A 26,188-nucleotide genomic window follows, 5' to 3' on the forward strand; every position below is an offset into this window, starting at 1 on the left:
AAAAGTGCTAGCTAAAACAGAAGCGACTTACCCTATTCTTCCAAATTAATTTGACGGGAAACTCTTCGACTTTAGCATAACTAAAGTATTTTAATATATTTTTCAAAGTAATTGATACATGTTTTTTTATTGAAGTATGGAGTAGTAACTCCAAGTTAAAATAGTTGCATGATGTAGCGGGTCACCCTTGATTGATCAATAAAAACACGTCTCATTCACTTAACGAACAAACCTTGTTTTTGTAAACCAATTTCAGAAGTTTGTTAAATTTGAACTCGATGAATAAAATAATTTTGAATTAGTTTACAAAAAAAAAAAAAAAAAAAAAAAAAAAAACCTCTTTTGTTTTGTACAATTCATTTTTTCAATATTTTAATATATATTTCCAAATTCTAGGCAAAAGTTCTCATACACTATTTAGCCTTTGTTTGGGTTGGAAAGTTTGGAGGAAAAGAGAAATTTGTTTTGTTTTGCTAGCAAAATAAGGTGTAAATAAGTGTGATAATGATTTGGATGAAAGGAAATAAACCCCTTTATTTCCCTCATAAAATGTAAAATAATTTTTCCTTGTACAATGGAAAACTCTCTTTCTCCATTTTGACATGTATATAATTTCTTTTTGTTGAAGATAATATTTTCTGAATTTTTTTGACAATAAATATAAATATTTTAGTTTCATATATTAATAATTTCAACTTTTTGACTTCTTTATGGTCAATGTTTGCTCTCTTTGACCATAATAAGGAAAATGTTAAGAAAATAAAATAAAAAGAGTATATAAATGGAAAAAAATAGAGTTGAGCACTTGGATTGCAAAAAGTTTGCAACGGATATATCATATACCTGAGTAGTTAATAGCTTGCTTGTATTTACATAATCGTGTAACACGTCTCTCATAACTTAATAGCCTCGGATAACCTTTTAGGTGCGTGATAGGCTCCGATAACATTTTTTTGGCATTCGGTTTGCATACATGGAAACAATTGAAGTTCCTCCATAGTTATGGATATTTACATTATCAGAGCCTATTTTAGTATTCTATACCAAGAAAAAACTACCAGAGCCTATTCCATACCAAAAAAGGTTATCGAATCCCCCAACTTTTTTTGGTACAAAATAGTCTTTAATAACATTTTTAGTATAAAATAGCCACTAGTCACTTAATTATCCATAATTTTATCCATAATTTAGAAGGAACATAATTTGTTTTCTAAAGTATACAAGCAAGTTGCACAAAAATCTTAAAAAGTTAATCAAGAAATTCACGTTGTACATGTTTTGCTCTTTAACTCTACATTACTAAGTCCTTCCTTTACTATATATAAGGCATTCTAAAACATTTGATACAACACACAAAATTACAGAAATTAGTGAAGAAATTTACTCTAAAAGTTCTTAATATTTGCCTTCATTTGTGAGTACTTGGCTCATTTCTTTCATTATTTTTTTTTTTTTGTGTAAAGGGAGTCACAAGACGATTTTGATACTGACAAAATTTGAAACCCATGTGTCATAACTCATAAGTACCATACTCCTGACTTTACCAACTGAACTATTTGACATCTGTTCATGTTTTTCATTATCTACTTAAGAGTTTGTACTTTCAAATTTCATGCATGCTATACATATAATGTACAGTTACCATTGTCCATCCTCTATTCATTCCATTTTATTCCCAATGTTTGATGAAAATGTACCTTGCGTATATTGAACAAACGCATGGAAAATGAAATGAACGGAGGGTTGAGGGTACATGTAGTTGCGCTTCCTAATAAGATTGAAATTCCTGGTTTTTTGTGTGCCAGGAAAAATGGAAAAAGAGCAAGCCAGAGAGTGGGCAGAAGCACAAGCAATAACATTTAGTGTTGATCTTGTCGAGGCTGCGAAAATACACTTGAAATTTCTTGATGTTGTTGATCAGCATCCCTATCTCTATGAAGATCATGCTTTAAAAAGGGCTGTCTACAGGTCAAACTTTCTCATCTGCTATTTTTCGACACATTTTTGATTTTGCGGTCTCTTGACTTCAAGTGTTAATAAAAAAGATAATTGTTGTTTCTTGTTCTTGATCTCTCGTGTCGTGCTACATTGTCTCTTTCAGGTACAATGCCTTTTGGCTTCCTTTGCTTGCCAAACATTTGGAGAACCCTGTTGTTGACGGAGAACCATTGGTTGTTCCTCTTGATTGTGAATGGATATGGCATTGCCATAGGCTAAACCCGGTATGATTTCTGATTAATCATCTCTATATATTTAGATTTCTTTGAAAGTGATCATAGTGTTATTATAGTACATCTTTGACATGCATTTGTGTCACAGTTGAGGTATATACGTGACTGTGAGACGATTTATGGAAGACTTCTTGGCAATCAGAACGTCATATCGTCTGTTCAAGCAACAACAACAAAGAGCAAAACTGAGGAGATATGGAACAGAATGTATCCCATGGAACCCTATGAGCTTGACATGACCAAACCTTTTTCGGAGGATGACCTGCAAAAATGTTCTGAAAACGCGAAATTTACCAGTTATGATCTGATTGCTGCTGTTAAAAGACAAATGTCATTCACATATCAGGTACCGAAAATTGTATGATTTGATAAAAGTTTCTCTGTACTTTCTATTAAGATAAGACCTGGCAAAACTAAACCGACTCATATAACCAGACCCGAATAGCATAACCCGAAATAACAGTTATTCAGACCAGATGATGTAATGCTTGTGTGACGATTTTCTGACTGTGATTATATACTTGAACAACAACAACAACATCAGAACCTTAATCCCAAAATGATTGGGGTCGGCTGACATGAATCATCCTTTAGAACCGTCCATGTGTGAACGCACACCTCAAAATGCAAAAAAAAAAAAAAGGAAAAATGAAAAACAAAACAGAGAGCGAAACATAATATAAAGTCAAGGTAAACTTATAGGTTTTAAAATGGAAGTCCGGATTTCTTTTATAAAAACTGATTTAATGTGTGTGTGACAGATATGCAAACCGTATACAACAGATGATCTGTATCTCCAAGAAGCAGTGCGTAGATACAAAGGATTTTTGCATATGGTTAGACTGAACGATCAGAAGAACCGAGAATGTTTCTGTGTCCCTACTTATGATATCGACCTAGTGTGGCACACACACCAGTTAGATCCAATTTCTTACAGCAAAGACATGACTGAAAATGTGGGTAGGGTGTGCCACCATAACGATAAGGTTTCAGATAGAACACCCGGGAAGCTACTTCATGTTGGATTTTGTGATATTACTGACCTGTGGGAACAGACTTACGGCAGAAGTTATTGGACGGCCGGTTCACTTCATAGAGGAACTCCCCCAGCTCCAGTCACTCGGTTTCCTGTCAATTTCATCGCGGACAAAAAGTTAAGCTCTTTAAACAAGTCTGACAACCCGATTCAGTTCCCATCACTCAATGTTGTGGAGGTAATCTTGACATTTCGACTTTCTTATATGATCATATATTGATATCTGTGGCAAAGATGAATTTAATTTCAATGGATATAAAACAAGTCATTCTGGCTTTGGAATATAACGGAATAAAGTAAAATGACTCATTAAACGGGATGCTCTTCTTGTAGACCTGGCAAAACGGGTCAACGGGTCGGATTCAGATCGGGTCAATTCGGGTCGGGTCAGATCGGGTTTCTCATTGATTTCGAGTTAACTCGGGTCGGGACGGATCATTTTGGGTTTCGGGTTTGTTGGTCGGGTCAGTTCCGGGTCGAACGGGTCGGGTTGTTTCGGGTCGGGTCATTTTCGAGTCAATGAATAATAGAGATTGCCATTTCAAGTCTTTCCGGTTCAATTCAAGTTATATTTTGTCGGCTCATTTTCGGGTTCGGTGGTTTCGGATCGGGTCATTTTCGGGTCAGGCCAGTTCGGGTCAAGAAAGCTCGGTCATGTTCAGGTCGGGTCGGGTCAATTCGGGTTTCCGGGTCACATTCGGGTGGTGTAGTTCGGGTCACTTTGGGTCTCAGACCAACCTTTTCGGGTCGGGTCAATCGGATCGGGTTGCTTTTGCCAGGTCTAGCTTCTTGTACTAGGAGCGTAAAATTCACTCCTTTGCGTATAATCTTTCTGCAGTACTGCTATGACAGTTAATAGTGATTTTTTTTACAGGTTCTTTTAGAGTTTGTGGAAATCAAGAATTTACCTGCAGGACATGGAAACCTTACTGTCTACTTCAGTAAGAAACAAGCTGATAAGATTTTCAAAACCAAGAGATCATTGCGGATATCTTCGGAGCTTGGTGAAAAACAGGTTGCTTCGTTTCATTGTGAACCAAAGGGAGAGTTTCTGTTTGAACTGATGTCCAATTCTGCTGTTTCTAATAAACCGAAACTACTTGGATCTTACTTGTTTTCTCTGCAAGAATTAGTGGCTTCTGGATCACAGCTTGCGACTGATACGTGGCTATCTCTGGAACCTGTATCTGGCAACATTACAAGTTCTGAGACAATCCTTCTTCATACTTCTATTTCGTATACTCCTCCAGTTCCGGCACCTATAGTATTTCGACTGGCTGGATCGTCTCAGCCTTTCCCGATAGGTAAAGATGCTAAGATCCCTAGACAAGTCACGGACCTTGATGGAAAACGACTTTTTACCCTTGACATGAGGTAAATCTTCTGCTTTTTTGAGTTCTCTAGCTAATTAGTAGCCTTCTGTCTATTACGCGCTGATCAGAATTCCGAAGGAATAAATTGATTGTTATATGATATGTCTGAAACAACCAAGTGGTGGTAGTCCAGTGGTAGCCGGGTTAAACCTTGAAGCAGGTCCCGGGTTCGACTACCAGCTGGGGTGATGATCACTTAGCCACTGCAGCCCCCGAAGGGGGTGGCTTACATGGTCCATGTGGTGGTGCGGGAATGCATGGGCCCGGGGGGATTCAACCCTCCTCGTCATAAAAAAAAAATGTCTGAAACTTAATGTTTTTCAGGAATATAGAGAAGGATGTAACAAAATGCACCCCTGATGTGACGAAGGAGGTGTACTGCATTACCGACTCTGGTGAAAAGCATAGACTGGCTGAATTTGTCGGGAATCACTGGTCTATAAAGGGATCCAATGGGTCATTAAAGCTTCAGAACAGTTCCGGAAATGATGACAGTCTCTTTGAGCTTGTTGGGTGTAAGATGGTAAACATCAGTCCTATAATGTGCTCAACTTCCGCGTAACAAAAAAAATAGTTCTGTTCAACAATACATTTTGGGATTTTTGTAGGTGAAATTTTATCCTGGAAGGAGGCTGGACTTTGAAGCCGAAATACCTCTGGAGAAACAAACTCTTGAACACGGTTTCATGACTGCAGTCGAGTTCTCTGTCGAAAAACCTTACGGAAAGGCTATTGCTCTTATCGACTTCAAGTCAGAAACTATGAAGGTAAGGTCTAAAATCGCATCACTCATTACATAATGGCCCAATTTATTGAATGTTATCAAATTTTACAGTCAAAGAATAACGAGTCTTTAATTCCATTGGAAATGCAACTGTTTCGTAGCCCTAACAATTCTTATTTCAAACTATATATCCTATAGGCAACAGAAGAATGGATGATCCTACCCGGAATTACTGTGGCATATTTAGTAACCGAAATTCTGAAAGAAGAGATAGACTTCAAAGCCTGGAACACCATACAAGGTATTTCCGAAACTGGTGAAACTGAAAACGTAGGAAAAAATTGAGTAGTTAATTCTGACGACTGTCGTAACTGTGGTACAGGTTGTGATCATTTGGACATGGTACAGATGGATGGATTTGCTGACTGCGCGAAATGTTACCAATGTGGGGTCCTTGCTGGTGGTGAAAATGACGGTATGGCAGGCGGTGAAAATTATGCTGATTTAGGAAATATGTTGAAAACTGATGGAGCTGCTTCCTGTGCTACGTGTCACTTATGTACCGGGCGCCTTACCGCTGACAAATTTGCTGACTGTGCTAACTGTTACCAATGTGGAGTCAAATCTGGTGGCGGAAATGACATCAAAGGTGATTTTGGAGGCGTGGTAGGCGGTGGTGGAGAAATTGGAAACATGGAAAATTATGCTGATTTAGGAAATAAGTTCAAAACTGATGGAGCTGCTTCCTGTGCTACGTGTCACTTATGTACTGGGCGCCTTGCTGCTGACAAATTTGCTGACTGTGCCAAATGCTACCAATGTGGAGTCAAATCTGGTGACGGAGATGACGGCAATGGTGATAATTGAGGCATGGTTGAAGACGGTGCAAACGAGTAGTGATGACTGTTGGTGCTTGGTGCTGCTGTTTCTGGTTGTATCTTGGTTGTACTGGTTACTATGTTAGTTGGGTTACCAAATAATGAAATAAGACCAAATAATGAAATAAATCCGTCTTAATTATCTGTTTACGTTTAATTAGAATGCACTTCACAAATGTGAGTAATAAAAAAGCGTAATTTATTTTCGCAGTACGTTTTTTACTCAATACAGTACTTTTTGCACCTATCTTTCCATTTATTTGCCCTTCACTTAAAAAACATTCAAACCTAATTCTCTCCCCTTCTCTCTACTATTGAAAGCCTCCATCTTCAATCACATTAAAATTCTTCAATTATAATCGATTATTCAAGTGACGAATAGGTAATTAATTGTTAATAATGACGCAATACAAACACATAATACGGTTACTACTTGTAAATTACAAACTAAAAACAATAAAAAAATATTCAATGTAGTACAGGCGTGGTACTACTGCAACAAACACAAAAATTGTATAAGTGTAGTACATCAACGGCCGGTCACTACCCGTCGACGCACCATCTGCCATCACTGCCGGCAACACCTGCCATCACCACACCCGCATCATCACCACGCCTACGTCATCACCGTCGACGCACCACCACCACCACGTCATCACCACCGGCGCATTTCCCCTCTACCGACGCACCACTACTGGCGGCGACCAAGTCGGCGGCCGACGAACGACATCTACCCTATACACCCTATCGTAAATTTCGATATGAATTGATACGGGAGGGGAAATGGGATTTGAGATTTTAAATTTGAGAAAAATTTGACATGAATTGATATTTTGACATTAGAGAGAAAACATTTGAGAGAGGTTAGGGAGAGAAAATGGAAGGGGAAATGAGAGGGGTAAAATTGTCAACAATGTACTGCGTTGAATAAAATGTGTACTGCGAAAATCAGGACCCAAAAAAAGATAAACAAATAGTTAAACGTAGGAAGTAATTTTTATCTTGGGTCATCCGAGAACAGACTATTTATATTCTAACCAAGGCCAAATGTAAGGGTGTACAGCCCGTTCAAATGAACAGGGCCCCCGAATTTCGGAGGCCCAATTTCTAGAAATGCAGTAGTAACAAAGTATACCAAACAGTCCGGCTTAATTGTATCAAATCTATGTAGCTCAGTTGGTAGCAAATGCAATGCATGTATATCTACCTTAGACTCTGTTTGTTTGATGTCAGGGTAAGTAGACTCTGTGTTCGAACCTTTGCGGCGACATTTAAGACCATCTTCAAATAGCAACATTGTTTTTGGTGGTAGTTTTTTAATTCTTTTGCTAATAGAAGTATAGAATGGTGGCCAATAGTATATTTACCAGATTGATACTAATAATATAACAAATTAAGTAATTATTGTGTGAGACGGTTTTTTACGGTATGACTGTCCATCTATATAAAAATCACTTTTTATTGATAGCAATCAAATATCATCCTCCAACTAACTTGATATTTCATATTTTGTTGATTTTTCGCACCCCTTCTATCCAAATCATAGAGCCGCCACTGCTATATTAACTAATTTACTTAGACTTTGTGTTATTTGACTGGTCTTATGCATAAAATGGTCTCACACAACAAGTTATCATAGTCAGCGTGATATCACGTAAATCGTACGAGCCTCTAATATCTCACAAGTGGAATTTCAGCACATGGTATGGGAAGCTTTGCACTGACCACTCTTCAAACTCAATAGCCTAACTAGTGAGGGAACATAATATAATATAAATATTATTAGTTGGGCTTTAACCGTTACAAGTTTTTTTGGTTGAGATGGTTCGTGACGGTTTTATGAGTGGAGACTTATCCATAACTCACCAGTAACAGGCATTTCTTTCCAAGTGGCCACTGTAAGTCTGTAAATACCCAAAAAAAACCTTGAAAAGCCCTGTAATCTGGTTTTCAAAAGGAAACAAATGCAGCTTCACAAATACATGTTTTGCTCTCAATTCTACGTTACTGATTTCAGTCCTATTATATAAAGCATGCACTCACCAACATTTTTATACAACACACACAAATACAAAAATTAAACAAGCATTTTAATCTAAACTTTTTAATATTTACCTTTCTTTGTGAGTTGCTTATCGCTTTTATTACCTACTTAAATTTGTTCATCTCTATTTTTCGAGTTACATAGAGTATACTGCCTAGTCCCTAGGCTCTTACATGTGACGAGTTAAGCGAATTGAATATATTCGACTTTATTGAGTGTCTAAAACACATAGAATTTGAATCATTTGAATGAACTCGGCTTAGATTTGTTATCTCTATTTTTCTCGTTACCTCTAACTTGTGAGTCTGTGACGGGTTAATTAAGAGAATAGAATGTACTTGATTAGGATGTTAAGAGATTTCTAATTATTGATTTACCATGAGATTTCATTTTGCATAGACTCTTACCATGTTTACTACGTAAAATCTATGTAAGTAGTACGTTTAGTTGCGATTTCTAATTAAATTGAAAAAACCGGGATTTTGCTCATTGTAGGCTGAAAAATGGAAAAAGAGCAAGCTAGGGAGTGGGCTGAGGCACAAGCAATAACATTTAGTGTTGATCTTGTCGAGGCTGCAAAAAAACACCTGAATTTTCTTGCTGTTGTTGACCGGAATCGCCATCTCTATGAAGATCATGTTTTAAAAAGGGCTATCTATAGGTGAAGCATCATTATCTGTTTCTGTCATCTGCAATTTTTCGTCTCATTTTCGGTTTTGCTTAAGAAACAAGAACCGGTTAATGTGACAGATTCGAAAAATTTTGTTTATGCTGTTCCGGTGAAAAATTGGAAACTAATTATTCATATGTCGTACATTTCGGAAAAATTCTAGCACGAAATTTAGCAAATCCTCGCACCAAAAAAAAAAAAAAAAAAAAAAAGAAAGAAAGAAAAAAAAGAAAACTAGTTTTCCGGTGTACCTAGACCTAGACCTGGCAAAACGGGTCAACGGGTCGGGCCAATTCGGGTTTCTCATTGATTTCGGGTTAATTCGGGCCGGGACGGGTCATTTTGGGTTTCGGGGTTGTTGGTCGGGTCAGTTTCGGGTCAAACGGGTCGGGTCAGTTTCGGGCCGGATCATTTCCGGGTCAATGAATAATAGAGAATTAGCCATTTCAAGTCTTTTCGGTTCAATTAGATTTATATTTTGTCGGGTCATTTTCGGGTATGGTGGTTTCGGATCGGGTCATTTTCGGCCGGGTCGGTACGGGACAAGAAAGCTCGGGTCCTGTTCGGGTCGGGCCGGGTCATTTTGGGCTTCGGGTGATGTAGTTCGGGTCTCGGGTCAGCCTTTTTGGGACGGGTCAATCGGGTCGGGTTGCTTTTGCCAGGTCTACCTAGACCTCATGTGACTTTAGATGGTGTTTGTGCTGATTCAATGGATGTAAGATAATTGTTGTTTCTTGTTCTTGATCTGTCGTGTCGTGCTACATTGTCTGTTTCAGGTACAATGCGTTTTGGCTTCCGTTGCTTGCCAAGCATTTGGAGAATCCTGTTACCGAGGAAGAACCATTGGTTGTTCCTCTTGATTGTGAATGGATATGGCATTGCCATAGGCTAAACCCGGTATGATTTGAATTAACTGTCACTTGTTAGATATTTGGAATCCAATTTATATTGAACATGCATTTTGTGATACAGTTAAGATACAAATTTGACTGCGAGAAGCTGTATGGAAGAACTCTAGGAAATCAGAATGTCATTTCGTCTGTTCAAGCGACATCAAAGAGCAAAACTGAGGAGATATGGAACAGAATGTATCCCGAGGAACCCTATGAGCTTGACATGACCAAACCCTTTTCGGAGGATGACCTGCAAAAAGGTTCTGAAAATGCGAAATTTACCAAATATGATCTGCTTGCCGCTGTCAAAAGACAAATGTCCTTCACATACCAGGTACCAAATGATCTATTGCCTGTGTGACAGATTTTCCTATTGCGAGACTGATTTAATGCATGTGTGACAGATGTCGAGACCATACGCAACAGATGATCTGTATCTCCAAGAAGCAGTGCGTAGATACAAAGGGTTTTTGCATATGATTAGAACGAATGATCAGAAAAACAGACATTGTTTCTGTGTCCCTACTTATGATATCGACCTAATATGGCACACACACCAGTTACATCCAGATTCTTACTACAAAGACTTGACTGAAGCTGTTGGCAGGGTGTGCCATCATAATGACAATGTTTCTGATCGATCCCCCGGGAACGTACTTCAAACTGGATTTTCGGAATTTACTAAGCTGTGGGAAGAGGCTTATGGCAAAAGTTATTCAACAGCTGGTACACGTAATAGAGGAGATTCTCCGACTCCAGTCACCAAGGTTCCTGTCAATTTCATTGGTAACATCGAGGACACGAAGCTTAGCTCTTCCAACAATTGTGGCAACCCAATTCAGTTTCCATCAATGAAGCTTGTGGAGGTAATCTCGACTATTATGGATCCGTCCCCTGCCTTTCAGGCGCTGGGTAGTTAAAATAATAATCTTAACCAAGTGGTGTTAGTCCAGTGGTAGCCGGGTTAAACCTTAAAGCTTGCAGAAATGCAGGAGTTGAGAGGTCCCGGGTTCGACTACCAGCTGAGGCGATGATCACTTGGTCACTGCAATCCCCGAAGGGGGTGGCTTACATGATCCATGTGGTGGTGCGGGAATGCATGGGCCCGGGGGATTCAACCCCTCGTCATCAAAAAAAAAAATCAAAATCCTAGGAGAGTACTAAATTGTGATATTTGTTTACAGGTTCATTTAGAGTTTGTGAAAGTCAAGAATTTACCAGAAGGGCACAAAGGAAACCTTGTTGTCCGCTTCAGTAAGAAACAGACTGATAAGCTTTTCAAGGGCAAGAGATCTTTGAGCATTTCATCCGAGTCTGGTGAAAAAGAGGTCGCTTATTTTCAATGTGAGCCTACAGGAGAGTTTCTCTTCGAGTTGATGTCCAATGCTCCTGGTTCTGATAAGTTGAACCAACTTGCATCATACTCTCTTTCTCTGCAAGAACTAGTGGCCTCTGGATCTCAACTTTCGGCTGATGTGTGGTTTTCTCCCGAACCTGTGTCTGGCGACCTTACAAGTTCTGAGCCAATCCTTCTTCAGGCTTCAATTTCATTTACTCCTCCAATTTCGGCACCTCAAGTATTTCGATTGGCTAGGTCTCAGTCATTCCCAAAAGGCGAAGATGCTAACATCCTTACAAAAGTCTTAGACCAAGACGGAAAACAAGTTTGTACCCTTGACATAAGGTAAACCTTTTGTTTTTGAGTTTTACGAATTCTAGCTAACTAGTAGCTTTTTTCTATTACTTGGCGATTAGAAATTAAGAACAACCTGTAACACCCCGGCCCAAACCTAGGGTCAGGAGCGGTTACTTATGATGACTTACCAGGCTGTGTACATGGCCCACAGATCAACACGGGTCTTTTATAGGAAGGAGGTCACCCAGACTACTCCCAGCCAAACACGCTTAACTATGGAGTTCTTTTGCATGGATGACCATAAAAGAAAGTGCACTTTGTTGATATGAGTAGTACCTCCAATCCCTTTAAGCACTAGTCATTTAAGCCTATCACTGGACCTCTTCAATTTACGTGGAGTGTTACACAACCGGTTAGCGGAAATAAATTGATTGTTACTTTTTTTTTTTGCAGGAACATTGAGAAGGATGTAACAAAAGGCACCCCTGATCTTATGAAGGAGGTGTATTGCATTACAGGCGCTGGTGAAACGCGCAGATTAGCTGAATTTGTGGGGAATCACTGCTCTATAAAGGGATCCAACGGGTCGTTCAAGCTTCAAAACAGTTCCGGAAATGATGATAGTCTCTTTGAGCTTGTTGGCTATAAGATGGTAAACATGAGTTTAATAATCTTAGTTCAAATTTCAGCATATAATATAGAAATATAATTTCATTCAACAAAACATATTTGTAGGTGAAAATCTTTCCTGGACGGAGATTGGATTTTGAAACCGTACCCATGGAACAACAAACACTTGGACAAGGCTTCATGACTATGGTCGAATTCTCTATGGAAAACCCTTATGGAAAGGCTGTTGCATTGATTGACTTCAAGTCACAAACTATCAAGGTTTTTCTCCAATTCTTCTTATAACATCATTACCTTATTCTCTGTCAAAAACCTTTATGTTGAATGTTACTTTGTATCGTATTTTAACTACATGTATCCATGCATGTGAACAGGCAATAGAAGAATGGATAATCCTACCCGGAATTACCATGGCATTCTTACTATCTGACATTATGAAACAAGAGGTAAATCAAAAAATGGTGAAAAATGGAGTTGTGGTAACTTCCAGCACCCCACGCTGTAGTAGTGAATGTGGTTCAGGATGTGCTCATTTAGAAACCATGGTTAAAAAGGACACATTTGCTGACTGTGCCAAATGTTACTTTTGTGGTGTTCATGCTGGTGATGAAAATGGTGGCATGGTAAAGAATGTTGTTACTGCTGGTGAAACTGGAAACATGGTAAAGAATGGAGTTATTATAAATTATGTTGATGATAGTAAACGTGGTTCAGAATGTGCTGACTGTCACCAATGTTTTAGTCCCATTGCTGCTGCTGATTATGCTGACGATAATGAATGTGGTTCAGGATTTGCTCATTTAGAAAATACAGTGAAAAAGGTTGGACTTGCTCAATGTTACTTGTGTTTTTCTCCCCTTGCTGATGATGAAAATGGTGGTATGGTAAAGAATGTTGTTACTCCTGGTGAAACTGGAAACATGGTAAAGAACGGAGTTATTATAAATTATGTTGATGATAGTAAACGTGGTTCCGAATGTGCTGACTGTCACCAATGTTTTAGTCCCCTTGTTGCTGCTGCTGAAATCGTACCCACCGTCGAAGGTGTTGCGAGGTGCTTGAGTTGAAGTTCAACAAACAATTTTATCTTTCTGGTTGTATTATGGTTATACTAATTGCTATATTAGGTTACCAACATAATAAGCCAGAGATCAATAATATGGTGGTGTTAATTTGGTGTTGAAAAATGATTTGGAGTTTTAAGTATCTAGTTTCAAGTACTTTTAATGGGTTTTAACTACATAATCGAAATTAATTAAAACGAGCAAAATAATAAGATACTCCCTCCGTCCCGGTCATTTGTTGTCCTTTGGTTTTGGCACAAAGACCAAGGAAAGAGGAGGGGGCCAATGACTAAATGACAAGTGGAATAAATTGAATGTGAATGATCAAATTACTCATCAAATTCATTCTTAAAATAGAAAGGACAACAAATGACTGAGACACCCCAAAATGAAAAAGGACAACAAATGACCGGGACAGAGGGAGTACTAAGTATGAAAACAAAATTCTAAAAAATCTCAGGTACACCTAAGGTATACAAAATTTGCACATTTGAGCTCTTTGATTAACTCAAGTTATTGGTACGATATGACACTTAATGCACGGTGTTCCGATGTAATATACTAAAATCCATTGGAGTAAAACACAATATGCAACAATTTGAAATCCATGACATATACTGCCTCCGTTCTGGTCAATTGTTGTCCTTTCGTTTTGGCACAAAGACCAAGGAAAGAGATGAGGACCAATAACTAAATGACAAGTGGAACAAATTGAATGAGAATGATCAAATTAGTCATCAAATTCATTCTTAAAATAAAAAGAACAACAAATGACTGAGACACCCCAATATGGAAAAGGACAACAAATGACCGGTAGGGCAGAGCGTGGGTCGGATATCCGATCCGAATTGGATTTTCGGATCGGATATCCGATCCGAAAATTCATATTTTCACTATCCGATATCCGATCCGAACTTTTCGGATATCCGACTTTAAGTATCCGAAAATATCGGATCGGATACCCGATTATCCAATATCTGATCCGATTATGAGAAAAAAAATGATTTTTTAATTACAATTGAAATTTCCCAAATCCTTCGTCTTTTTCTACAAGAGCTTGTCTTCCTTTTCCCAGAAATTATCATACACACGGTCTTCTTTTTTTTTTTAAATGAACTTAAACAAATTAAATTACATATTGCTTGAATTTGGCACAATACTATAATACAAAGAAACCTAAATCTACTCGAATTTAATGGGTTATAGAAACTCTAAAACAAAACCATCAATTAAATGATATGGCTGGTGAAATCTGGTTGTGCCGCCTTGGATGGTGATGTATAAAGGCGGAGCAGAGGGGTGACGAGAAACCAACTGGAAACCTCTAACGAATGTAAAATTGTACATGGTGAGGATGAAAATCTGGAAATGGCGATCAATTTGCTAAAACCATTCGAATGATTAAATACAAAAAATTGAGTGAAGGAGAGACAAGTGAATGAGTGAAGAGAGAGAAGAAGAAAGCACAAGTGAAGAGAAGTGCGGCTGATGTAGGTTTAGACAATTGTAAAAGTGAAAGTAAATTCAAGGGTTAAGGCATGTGTAAAATTACTAAATATCGTCGACAATTAACGTAAAATTCCAAGTTTGCCCTCCATATCATGACTCCATATTGGTCTCACCAAAATGCAATTTCCGTCTCAAAACAGAAATGAAATTACCGTCTCACTAAAACACAAGTCACCGTCTCACTAAAATATTTCAAACAAAAAAAAAAAAGTCGGGTTTTGCAATTAACAACATGAACGGGAACGATTTTAACAACGATTTCAACAATGAAGATAGTAACGAGGTTAGTTTACGATTTAGTTTTGTTAAAAATTTATGTTTTATTATCGTTTGAATCCCGAATTAGGATAGATGCCATGAATGTAGACGGAATTATGATAGAATTTGTGACGGATTTATATGAAAAATTAATCGGAAAAAAAAAAAAAAAAAAAAAAAAAAAAAGAAGACGAAACTGGGCTGAGACGTGGGTGTTCTTCGTCCCAGACCCAGGCCAGACGAAGCATGGGCTCGTCTCATATGGCCCATGGACGAAGGAATCCTTCGTGCGGGGCAGTGTTGGACGAAGGATTCCTTGCCGTGCGGGCAAGCAAGTGTTGGACGAAGGTTTTTCGCCCGTGCCCATTGTTTTTTTTTTTTTTTTTTTTTTCTTTTTGTTTTAGAGTTTCTCGTTACTTTTTTTTTTTTTTTCTTTGTTTTTTTTTTTGTTTCCGACTCGTTGTGTACAAAATAATTAAATGCCGTTTTTGTATTATAAAACAATTGAATTAATTAATTACCGTCTTTATATGAAATTTTTATCTTTAACATTTCCGACTCGTTTTGTAAAAAATAACTTATTACCGTGTTTGTATTAATTTTATATTATTTTATATTTACTTCGACTAGTCCCGTAGCAAATAATTGAATTAATAACGAACTTGTTGAAATACGTGCGCAGGTGATTAACGATGGAGACGGTGTTGATTACTCAGATCATTTTACGACAACCAGATTTTTTGCATCTAGTACTGAAGCGTTTAATTGGGCATATGAGATCGGGCTCCGACTCGGGTTTGGTATAAAAAAATCAAGCAACAAGAAAGTTGGTCGTAACACGAATTTGAGACAACGTTATTTTGTTTGTCGGATGGGTGGAAAAGGTCCCGTAAAAAAGGATGCCGATTCTTTAATGAGGGGTAACACCGCTACCGCGTGGTGCAATTGCAAATTTTCAATGAAAGTTGTTGAATTAGAAGAGAATAAGTGGCAGCTTGTGATGAGATCCGGGTTTCATAATCATGGTTTAACGTTGTATTGTGACGGCGACAGATACTTTGCAAAGTTTGATGACGAGGAGTTGGCTTATATCGATGCCCAAGTTAGAGCTCACGTTAGACCGGCAATTATTAGTGCGGGTTTACATCAGCGGAATCCGGAAAAGTCAAGACCTAATCGGCGACAAATCTACAACCGTTCTCAGAAAGTAAGGGTCGAGGAAAGTGTTGTAACGGAGGCGTCCCGTTACCCAAATAGTTAATTGATAAGGCGATAAGAACAATAAATAACGAATGTAAATAAAGTTGACACAAAGATTTACGTGGTTCACCAGTAAAATAACTGGCTACGTTCACCTTGCGAGGAGATCAAATTTCACTATTGTGGAGAAAATAGTACAACAGTAGACCGGTACACACGCGCTCAATATGAGCCAAAAGTATACCCTATTCTACCAACAAATATAGTAGTCTCAAAAGAATAAAAGAGACTACCCCAATAAGACGAAGGACAAATAATCTTGAGATCAGCAAGATCTGAACAAACTCCTCCGATCTTCAAAGACAGACGAACACCAATAATAGAGCCCGGAACAAACTGAGTTTTCTTCTCCAGAAGGAACCTCACAAATTGACCCTCTTTATTGTGCTCTCAAATCTCCCTCTTAATTAACCTAGAATAATACTTGGGTCTTTATATATTTATTCCACCCAAGATAAAATATCTAGACTAAATAAGAAATAAACTATTAGGAAATTAAGCTAATTTCCTAATATAAAAACAAGCACTAATTACCGTAAAAACCAATGCAAAGTTAAAGACTACCCACAAAAAAGGAATCACGTAACAACCTATGCTTAAGATAATAGGAAACCAAGATTCCACCAACTTCCTAAACATATGTACGTAGCAGCAGGGCACGAACTCAACCTTTGCATCAGATACACGAGCGACTCGACTCGCACGTTTCACACTTACTCCTTAGTGTTTGCTTATTTTCTTCCTACACTCAGTTTATTCCGTCTTCGACACAAATTCAAGGCACAAATTCCTAACAAATCTCCACCTTGACTTGAATTACCCAAAAAACCGAATCAAATTCAAATCAGCTTCAATAGAGTCGATCCTCAAGTCACTACCTGTCCCGGTAGTCTCCACTTTGACTTGAACACAACTCTCAAAACGGACAAACGAACCAAGTGTGCAACAAATGTGACCAATATATGAAGTACCCAATGTAGTAAGCTGAAAAACTACCAATTGTACTAAGTACCCAACATATCTTCATACCAATAGGAAGGCCAAACGCAGCAAACTCCGAAGAGGACAAAAGCTACCATAACGCCAACACAAATATATGAGATACCAAACGTCACTAAGATGGAACGGTGTACCAAAACAACACACACAAGACTCCAAAACAAAATCTCCTCCAAACTACATGGCTAAATGTACCGTCGTACCAAACTGTCCAAAAAAGAACACAAACGCCATGAACAAAACAAATGTCTCACTTGAGTATACTAGGTGTCATGACCACCACGAAAATGCCTACACCAAGGCAACAAAACTCAAGTCGAAACCAAACAAAAACAACATTCTAAGCGAGCACAAATTACCTCCATCAAGGTACAAATTGTTAGACAAGATAGTCCAACCCAAAAGCTCCAAAGAATAAACTCCCGTCGAAGTTTCAAATGACCCCTTACGAGGTCCCAAACGGCTCTCTTTCAAGAGCCACAACAGCTCCACCTGGAGCCCCAAACCGCCCCACCTCTTGGGGCGCAGACCGCCTCATTGAGGCGAAGAGACAAAAGTAGATAGCTTGTCTTGAGAACCCTGTAGCTTGACCTGTACCGGAATAGACTCCACCTTACTGTCAACACTACCATTCTCACTAAAGCTATCCAAACCCGAATTATCCAGAATATCACCAAGTGACCCAAGTGACCCAAACTGGATGTGCTTCAAAGTATCATTCACATATCCAAGTTGCATATGCCCCAACTTAGACTCGAGAGAGACAGAAGAATGATTACGATGCTCAACAACAAAGACACGGTGCCTTGAAGGACATAAATAGTTCCTTCCTTAACACCCCTCCAAGTAACAGAAGAACCCTTACCAACGCACAACGATCCACTATCACCTTGAAAACTGTAGCCCTGATCAACTAACATTCCAAGTGATACAAGATTTCTCTTCAAACGTGGAACATGCCTAACACCTTCTAGAAAGATAACAACACCATCACATGTCCTAACCCGAATAGTACCAACTCCAAGCACCTCACAAATAGACCCGTCACCCATAGCAACATTAGCCCCATGTGAAGCTTCATAAGAAGTAAACCATTCCCTAAAAGGACACATATGATAAACGCATCCCGTATCCAAAATCCAACTATCCGAAGAACGTGGAACAACATCAACAACGAGAGCATAATCTTCCTCAGAATCGTATTTAGCAACCTTTTGTGCAACAGCAGAAACACCAGCTTCCTTCAACTTAGGACACTGATTTTTTCCAATGACCGGGTTCCTTGCAGTAATTGCAGACATTCTTACGAGGACCCTTAGACTTTGCTTTACCCTTATTAGAACCCTCCGAATTCACAACAAGCCCTACATGACTACTGTCTACAACACCACCAGACGCTACTCGGCGCAAATCCCTAGTGTGAAGCGCTGACCTCACTTCCTCTAGGGTCAAAGAATCTTTACCAACAACAAATGACTCCACAAAAGTCTCAAACGAATTTGGCAAAGAAACTAACAAAATCAAGGCAGCATCCTCATCATCTACCTTAACATCTAAATTACGAAGATCAAGTAAAATAGAGTTAAGACGGTCTAGATGGTCCTTGAGAGACGTACCTTCTTGCATACGAAGACCAAACAAACGCTGCTTAAGAAGCAACTTGTTGGTTAGAGTCTTTGTCATATACAAAGATTCCAACTTCAACCACAAACCTATAGCAGTTTCCTTATCGGCAACCTCAACCATAACATGATCAGCTAAACATAACAGAATTAAAGAATGAGCCTTCTCCTCCAAGACTACATCTGCATCTGTCTTTGCCGTCTTTTTTGCATCGATTTAACTACCGCTTTGAATTTCCCTTTGAGATAACGGACCAGACGCCTTCTTTGTCTAAGCAAAGCTCTCATCTTTAATCGCCAAATTGACCCAAAACTATTTCTCCCAGTGAACTTTTCAACATTCAAAACATTCGTAGACGACATCTTTTCACCTGAAAATCAAGAAACCCAAATAACGCCTAAAACACAACTAACGCGGAAGCAGATCCCAAATCAAAACCTTAGCTCTGGTGCCAATTGTTGTAACGGAGGCGTCCCGTTACCCAAATAGTTAATTGATAAGGCGATAAGAACAATAAATAACGAATGTAAATAAAGTTGACACAAAGATTTACGTGGTTCACCAGTAAAATAACTGGCTACGTCCACCTTGCGAGGAGATCAAATTTCACTATTGTGGAGAAAATAGTACAACAGTAGACCGGTACACACGCGCTCAATATGAGCCAAAAGTATACCCTATTCTACCAACAAATATAGTAGTCTCAAAAGAATAAAAGACACTACCCCAATAAGACGAAGGACAAATAATCTTGAGATCAGCAAGATCTGAACAAACTCCTCCGATCTTCAAAGACAGACGAACACCAATAATAGAGCCCGGAACAAACTGAGTTTTCTTCTCCAGAAGGAACCTCACAAATTGACCCTCTTTATTGTGCTCTCAAATCTCCCTCTTAATTAACCTAGAATAATACTTGGGTCTTTATATATTTATTCCACCCAAGATAAAATATCTAGACTAAATAAGAAATAAACTATTAGGAAATTAAGCTAATTTCCTAATATAAAAACAAGCACTAATTACCGTAAAAACCAATGCAAAGTTAAAGACTACCCACAAAAAAGGAATCACGTAACAACCTATGCTTAAGATAATAGGAAACCAAGATTCCACCAACTTCCTAAACATATGTACGTAGCAGCAGGGCACGAACTCAACCTTTGCATCAGATACACGAGCGACTCGACTCGCACGTTTCACACTTACTCCTTAGTGTTTGCTTATTTTCTTCTTACACTCAGTTTATTCCGTCTTCGACACAAATTCAAGGCACAAATTCCTAACAGAAAGAGATGGGAGAAACCCGGCACAACAGATGTTAGCACTTGCGGTTCAGCATAAGTACGTTCATTATTGGGTCACTGATCAGGAGACCGATGAGCTAACCCACGTGTTCATGGCTCATCCAGAAGCGGTTAAGATGTTTCGATCATACTATTATGTGGTACAGATCGATTCCACGTACAAGACAAATGAATACCGTCTTCCGCTTGTTGAGATGGTTGGAGTCACACCCGTCGGGAAGAGCTTTGTCATCGCGTATGCTCTTGTGACGCATGAGTCGGAGGAGAAATATCTGTGGGTCCTACGGAAACTGAAGGCCCTGCTCAATGATGTCGTTCAACCTATTGCTATTGTTACTGATTGCGAGGGTGGTTTGTTGAACGCGATTCCCATTGTTTTTCAGTTCGTCTCACTTGCTATGTCTTTGGCATATATATTCTAACGTGGAGACGAAAGCACTTGATATCACGAAACAGGATAATTGGGCTAAGCACGTAACTTTTAACTTGTTTCTTTGCGGTTGTCGAGGCGGAGACCGAAGATAAGTTTAATGTTGCGTGGGGCAAATTGGCAAGGGAATGGGCGGGAGTGGCGGCTTATATTGAGAGGCAATGGTTCCCGCACTTGGAAAAATGGGCCAAGTATAGAACGAACAACATAACTCATTTTGGCAATACTTCTACATCCCGGGTTGAGTCGGCTCATGCGAATTTGAAGAGATGGTGAATATGTGGCGGCGATTGATAGCATCTGGAGTCGGTTTCATTCTTTGATGGAAACGCAACATGTTGAGATCCGACACTCGTTGGAGTTATCTAGATCGAGGCGGTTGACGGGGATTCAGCGATTATTTTCCAGACTTTCTTGCAAAATATCAAAGAATGCCATCAGTGAATTGCGTGAAGAATTCGAAAGAGGTGCCAAGATGACGGAAGATGCCTTGACGATCGATTGCGGTTGTGTAAAGGCTACTACACTTGGTTTGTTATGTGCTTGTTCACTTCACCGCATTTCTAGAAACGGATCTCGGGTCCCTGTTGATGTGTTACATGCATTTTGGAGGAAGTTGGAGTACGATGGTTCGGAGGCAATGCCGACTTGTGATGATGATCGATTGGAGGAGTTATTCGATGAAATTCGGAATGCAGATCCGAGTATGAGATCATCCATGTTCGATGCCCTTTACTCTCAGATACATCCGGATCAGGAGGATGTAAACGAGCCTCGGGTCAACGAGAACCCTAGAGGACGTCCGAGTAGGGGAACTCGTAGAGATCCGTCCGCCGTTGAGCATGCACGGGTTCGTGTTCGAGTAGGTACTTCGTCTTCCCAACGTACTCCGTCTAGTACCCCCCGTTCTACTCCGACGATTCCTGTTACTCCGTCGTCTACTCCCCGTTCTACTCCGTCGGTTCGTTTTACTCCGTATCGAACCCCCCGGTCCACTCAAACGGGCCCCCGGTACACCGTCTACCAATCTCATTTCACGATGGCTAGAACAGATTTACTTAGGGAAATTCTTAGTCCCGATTACCGTGATCATATCTATGGCCCAGGGAGATTTGATGCGGAGGTAGCTAGAATTACATTTATGGATCAGATACCGTGTGGCTCGGGTAATTGGATGGACGGTTTCGATCTATATGGTTATGCTACGATGTACAATTGGGTGATATGTTGTATTTCTGCATTTGACGATCAGTTAAGTCAGCGACATTGGAATGGTAGTTTTACTTATTTGCCTCTACGAGCCCCCCCCGGAGTACGTGCCCCATATGGTGTCTTATGGGTATTACATCCGGGAAACCACTATTTGCGGCTCCGAGTACGCCCCTTGTCACCTATGCCTCCAATAGCCCCTTGTTGGGTACATGATGCAAGCGTAGATCATTATAATGGCCTGTATCGACATCAGATCCGATTATGGCGCGATTTCGCGAGGTGTTCTTAGCTTTTATTTGTCCAATTATTGTACCTTCTATTTTATATATCTGAATATTGTACCTTATATTTTTTTTTATTTAATTATCCGATTATTGTAGTTTATTATCCTCTGCATCCGATTAATTGACTTAAAACGTAATTTAATTAAAACAATCCTTAAAACATAATTTGACATATTTTAATAAAAACATTCCTTAAAACGCGTTTTGACATACTTAAAACATAAACCAATAAAAACATAATTAAACCCCAAACCCCAAACCCCAAACCCCAAACCCTAAACCCTAAACCCCAAACCCTAAACCCCAAACCCCAAACCCTAAACCCTAAACCCCAAACCCTAAACCCCAAACCCCAAACCCATACCATAAACGATTATTACTTAAAACATAACATAATTAAATAACTACCGAACTTAATTATCTTCCGATGATGAAGATGACGATTCCTCATCTTCTTCATGATCTTGAATCTCAATTTCTTCAGGTTGGGTAGACATATATTGAGTCAATAAATCATTCAAGTAGAGATAAAGAATTCTTTGCCCCGGCACTCTACCAGCACATAAGTCTGATAGTCTTGGGTAATCAATCACGGTGAGAATGCGCTCAAAATATGTAAAGATATCACTTTTTAACCTACGAAACTCCCACATCTTCTCGTTTAGTACTTCATCAGAAACAACCTCATCTCTAACTGCTGGAGTTAGAACATGATCCGGGTTTCCTTGTAAAATTATACAAAGGGTACCAATTGGAGGCTCTTCAAGCAGGTGCCATACAGTGTCACTAGGAACCACTGATTCAAGACGCTCAATTAGAATTGGTAAATTTTGAACAATTAAATCGATTCTTATTTGATAAACTCTGATTTTTTGAGCATTTGTGAGAACCATTTTAGGATTGGATGTTGTGAGTGAATAATTAGTATTGTAGTGAGTGAAGATGATTTGGATGTTGTGATTGAAATTGACATAGAATGGCCTATTTATAACCTATTAATTGTAACGGTTATTTTTGAATTACAACGGTTATTTTGAATTATAACGGCTATTTTGAATTATAACGGTAAAATTTGAATTATAACGGTAAAATTTGAATTATAACGGCTATTTTTGAATTATAACGGTAAAATTTGAATTATAACGGTAAAATTTGAATTATAACGGTAAAATTTGAATTATAACGGTAAAATTTGAATTATAACGGCTATTTTTGAATTATAACGGTAAAATTTGAATTATAACGGTAAAATTTGAATTATAACGGTAAAATTTGAATTATAACGGCTATTTTTGAATTATAACGGTAAAATTTGAATTATAACGGCTATTTTTGAATTATAACGGTAAAATTTGAATTATAACGGCTGTTTTTGAATTGTAACGGTTATTTTGAATTATAATATTATAACGGTCACATTTTTCCCTATATAAACATCTACATAATGTTGTAATTTTGCACTCATCTTCAACCTTTTCTATTTTCCAATCATCTTCATCATCTTCCATTTTTTTCTTCAAATCTTTACTTATGTCAACATCATCCTCAAGGTGGGGAACCCGACCAATTGAAGGCCTTGATTTTAAGAATCAAATTTGCAATCGTTGTCAAAGAAACGCTATCATCATGATTTCCGGGACAACTACTAATCAGAAGAAAGCTTTTTTAAGTGCGTAACTTGCGATCGTTTTTGTGTCGTGGTTGATCAAGATCATTTAACAATAACAAAAAAGTTGAATATAGCATGTCAAGATGAAGGTGATGATGCATCAAGTGGAAATGTCATGAAAGAGCAAGTGATAGGTATAAAAAAGGAGATTTCGGAAATGACAAGGATGATGAAGTTTTATTTCAAGTGTATCTTGTATTTGTTTGTTTTCATTATGTTGGCCATTGTCATGAAGTAGTTACTATTTCCAGAAATGTATGAATTTGCATCAGTTGCTATGTATTCAAGAAATTTAAGAAATTTCAGAATTTAAAACCGTCAATTTTTTTGAAATAAACAACGTTCAAATAGTCAACTACCATAATCATCCAACATAAATAATGTCTTCAAAAACGTACAAAATAAATGAAAACAAACACAAATTAGTCTCCCACTACTGATTATCCTCTTCCTCGCTATCAGTATAAACACCATCTGCTCTACGCTGAACAACATCACCGGGTGTTTGACGAGGTCCTCGCTGACGTATGATATCCCTGACCCTCTCAATCAATGGGTCGACGTTCTTCATCATCTTGCGGAGGAAGGCAAGTCATTTCTTATCATCCTTAATTTTTTGGCCTCGTAAAACTGAAACATTACAGCACGTGCAGTCTGCAAATTGACAAGAACAACTAAAACATTATAAACATTATCGAGGAACAGTAAGAAAGTTAAACAATAATTACAAGAACTGTAAGTAATATTATTACCTCAGCAGGGATATCAAAATCCTCATGTGGCGCGAGGGCGTCATGGTGGTCGGGATCAATGATCAACGGGTGAGAATTCCCATTATACCAAGTCACATAATCTGGCTCCGTCTCACCCGGGATAGTAACTGGTCTCGATTTACGAGAAAGCTGAACCACGTGATCCTCCCAGCAATCCCAAAGATGATCAGTCTCCGCAACCTCAGCCCTAACCTCGTACCCTATCCCCGAAGCAGGACGATGCGCTGTCAATCTCATAATGGGATTGGGTATGATCTGCACATACCCAAACTGTCGTAAACACCGATCGGTGGTACGGCGGCTCCGCTATGTCCATGAAACGAATACAACCGGTATACAAAGTACGAGGATGATACTGCTCCTGACGCGGCCCGTACGGATCCCACCTAATGGAAGCACAAGTAAGCCCATCTAACAACCTCGGATACTCCAACAATTTCTCCGCATTTTGATCGAAGGGACCAACGGATCTCCAAGAACACGACCGAGGCTGAGTAGGGTCAATTGCCAAAGGTGGACCGGGTCTGAACATAGGAAAATACTCATAGATCCACGATTGCAACAAAGTCAAGCAACCACCAATAGTCTTCACACAAGCACGTGAAGCCACCCCCAACTGTCGGTACATGAAGGCAAGTACACCGGCTCCCCAAGCGTAGTGGTGTACATCATCAACATCATACACTAAAGAAAACAAGCGAGGACGTAACCTATCACCGATTTGTCGACAAAAAGTGTCGACCCCAACACCCTGACCAAAAACCCCCGAGCAAAAACAACATCACAATTAGCTCTCGCCGTTTCACAAACTGCATCTACCAATATACCCCTACTCTTGCAAATAGGGACCTTCTTCTTAGAGTTTAACGGCAACCTCAACGCTCGATGAAATCCAAAAAAAGCCACAAACATGCATAAGGGGATCCGCCAACGTCCCGTCATTATTCTCCACCTTACAACGATTACCATCAACCCGAACGCCTAAGATCTGCGCAACATCGTGAAGGAGTATGGACATCTCCCCAAAAGGCATGTGAAAACTGTTGGTGTCGGGTTGCCATCTCTCAACAAAAGCAGAAATAAGGGGCATGTTATAATTCTCGGCCATGGAATCTAATAGGTGAGAAAGACCAGTACCGTCATAAATAGTCTTAACGGCCGGAGGGAGTTGCCAACAACTCAACAACCTCGTCTTACCAAACCGGTGGTAACCGTCAAAGCGGGTCGACCGACCTCATTAGGAGTCGACCATAAGGTGTTGGCAATGTGGCCCCCAAAGCTAGGAATCACGTGGGGAAAGTCAGGACCACCAGGAACACGATGATCGATCAACCAAGAGACATCCTTACCCGACTTCTTCTTCGGAGCCACCACACTACTAGAACTACCATCCGACCTCCGCAGGAAACGGCCCTCCTCATTCCGTCTACGTGGCACCCTACGCACTCGCTCATAACCCGACCCCTCCTCACCTATCACATCACCTGACCGAACCAGCTCCTCCTCCAACCGCTCATCAGTCCACGAATCGGTACTACCATCTCCAACCTCAGACTCGAACTGGATCCCCTTTCGAGCTCGAACTTGACGGTCATTTCCTCCACCGGCCATCTATTCAAAAAATAAAACAAACAATTTATAAATATAAGTTTAAGTAAATTAAAAATTAAAAAAAAAAACAAAAT

At 39.2% G+C, this 26,188-nt stretch overlaps 3 protein-coding genes across 3 annotated transcripts; all 3 read left to right on the plus strand.

Moving 5' to 3' along the window:
- The first annotated feature begins 1,504 nt into the window (after positions 1 to 1,504).
- Positions 1,505 to 2,595, plus strand: LOC141641751 (glycine-rich domain-containing protein 2-like). Its single transcript, XM_074450400.1, has 3 exons — positions 1,505 to 1,968; positions 2,102 to 2,222; positions 2,320 to 2,595. Exons 1-3 carry the CDS (start codon positions 1,811 to 1,813, stop codon positions 2,593 to 2,595), a joined length of 555 nt encoding a protein of 184 aa, XP_074306501.1. The 5' UTR covers positions 1,505 to 1,810.
- On the plus strand, positions 2,513 to 6,418 carry LOC141643612 (glycine-rich domain-containing protein 1-like). The gene is made up of 6 exons (XM_074452828.1): positions 2,513 to 3,445; positions 4,142 to 4,641; positions 4,965 to 5,163; positions 5,249 to 5,407; positions 5,563 to 5,665; positions 5,747 to 6,418. The coding sequence occupies exons 1-6, from the start codon at positions 3,065 to 3,067 to the stop codon at positions 6,229 to 6,231; spliced, it is 1,827 nt and encodes a 608-aa protein (XP_074308929.1). The 5' UTR covers positions 2,513 to 3,064; the 3' UTR covers positions 6,232 to 6,418.
- A 1,738-nt stretch (positions 6,419 to 8,156) lies between these two features.
- LOC141643614 (glycine-rich domain-containing protein 2-like) lies at positions 8,157 to 13,306 on the plus strand. The gene is made up of 9 exons (XM_074452829.1): positions 8,157 to 8,365; positions 8,782 to 8,947; positions 9,733 to 9,853; positions 9,929 to 10,183; positions 10,254 to 10,715; positions 11,034 to 11,533; positions 11,939 to 12,137; positions 12,221 to 12,376; positions 12,490 to 13,306. The coding sequence occupies exons 2-9, from the start codon at positions 8,790 to 8,792 to the stop codon at positions 13,180 to 13,182; spliced, it is 2,544 nt and encodes an 847-aa protein (XP_074308930.1). The 5' UTR covers positions 8,157 to 8,365; positions 8,782 to 8,789; the 3' UTR covers positions 13,183 to 13,306.
- The last annotated feature ends 12,882 nt before the right edge of the window (positions 13,307 to 26,188 follow it).

This window comes from Silene latifolia, chromosome 2, assembly GCF_048544455.1.
Source record: "Silene latifolia isolate original U9 population chromosome 2, ASM4854445v1, whole genome shotgun sequence".
NCBI classification, from domain to species: Eukaryota; Viridiplantae; Streptophyta; class Magnoliopsida; order Caryophyllales; family Caryophyllaceae; genus Silene; species Silene latifolia.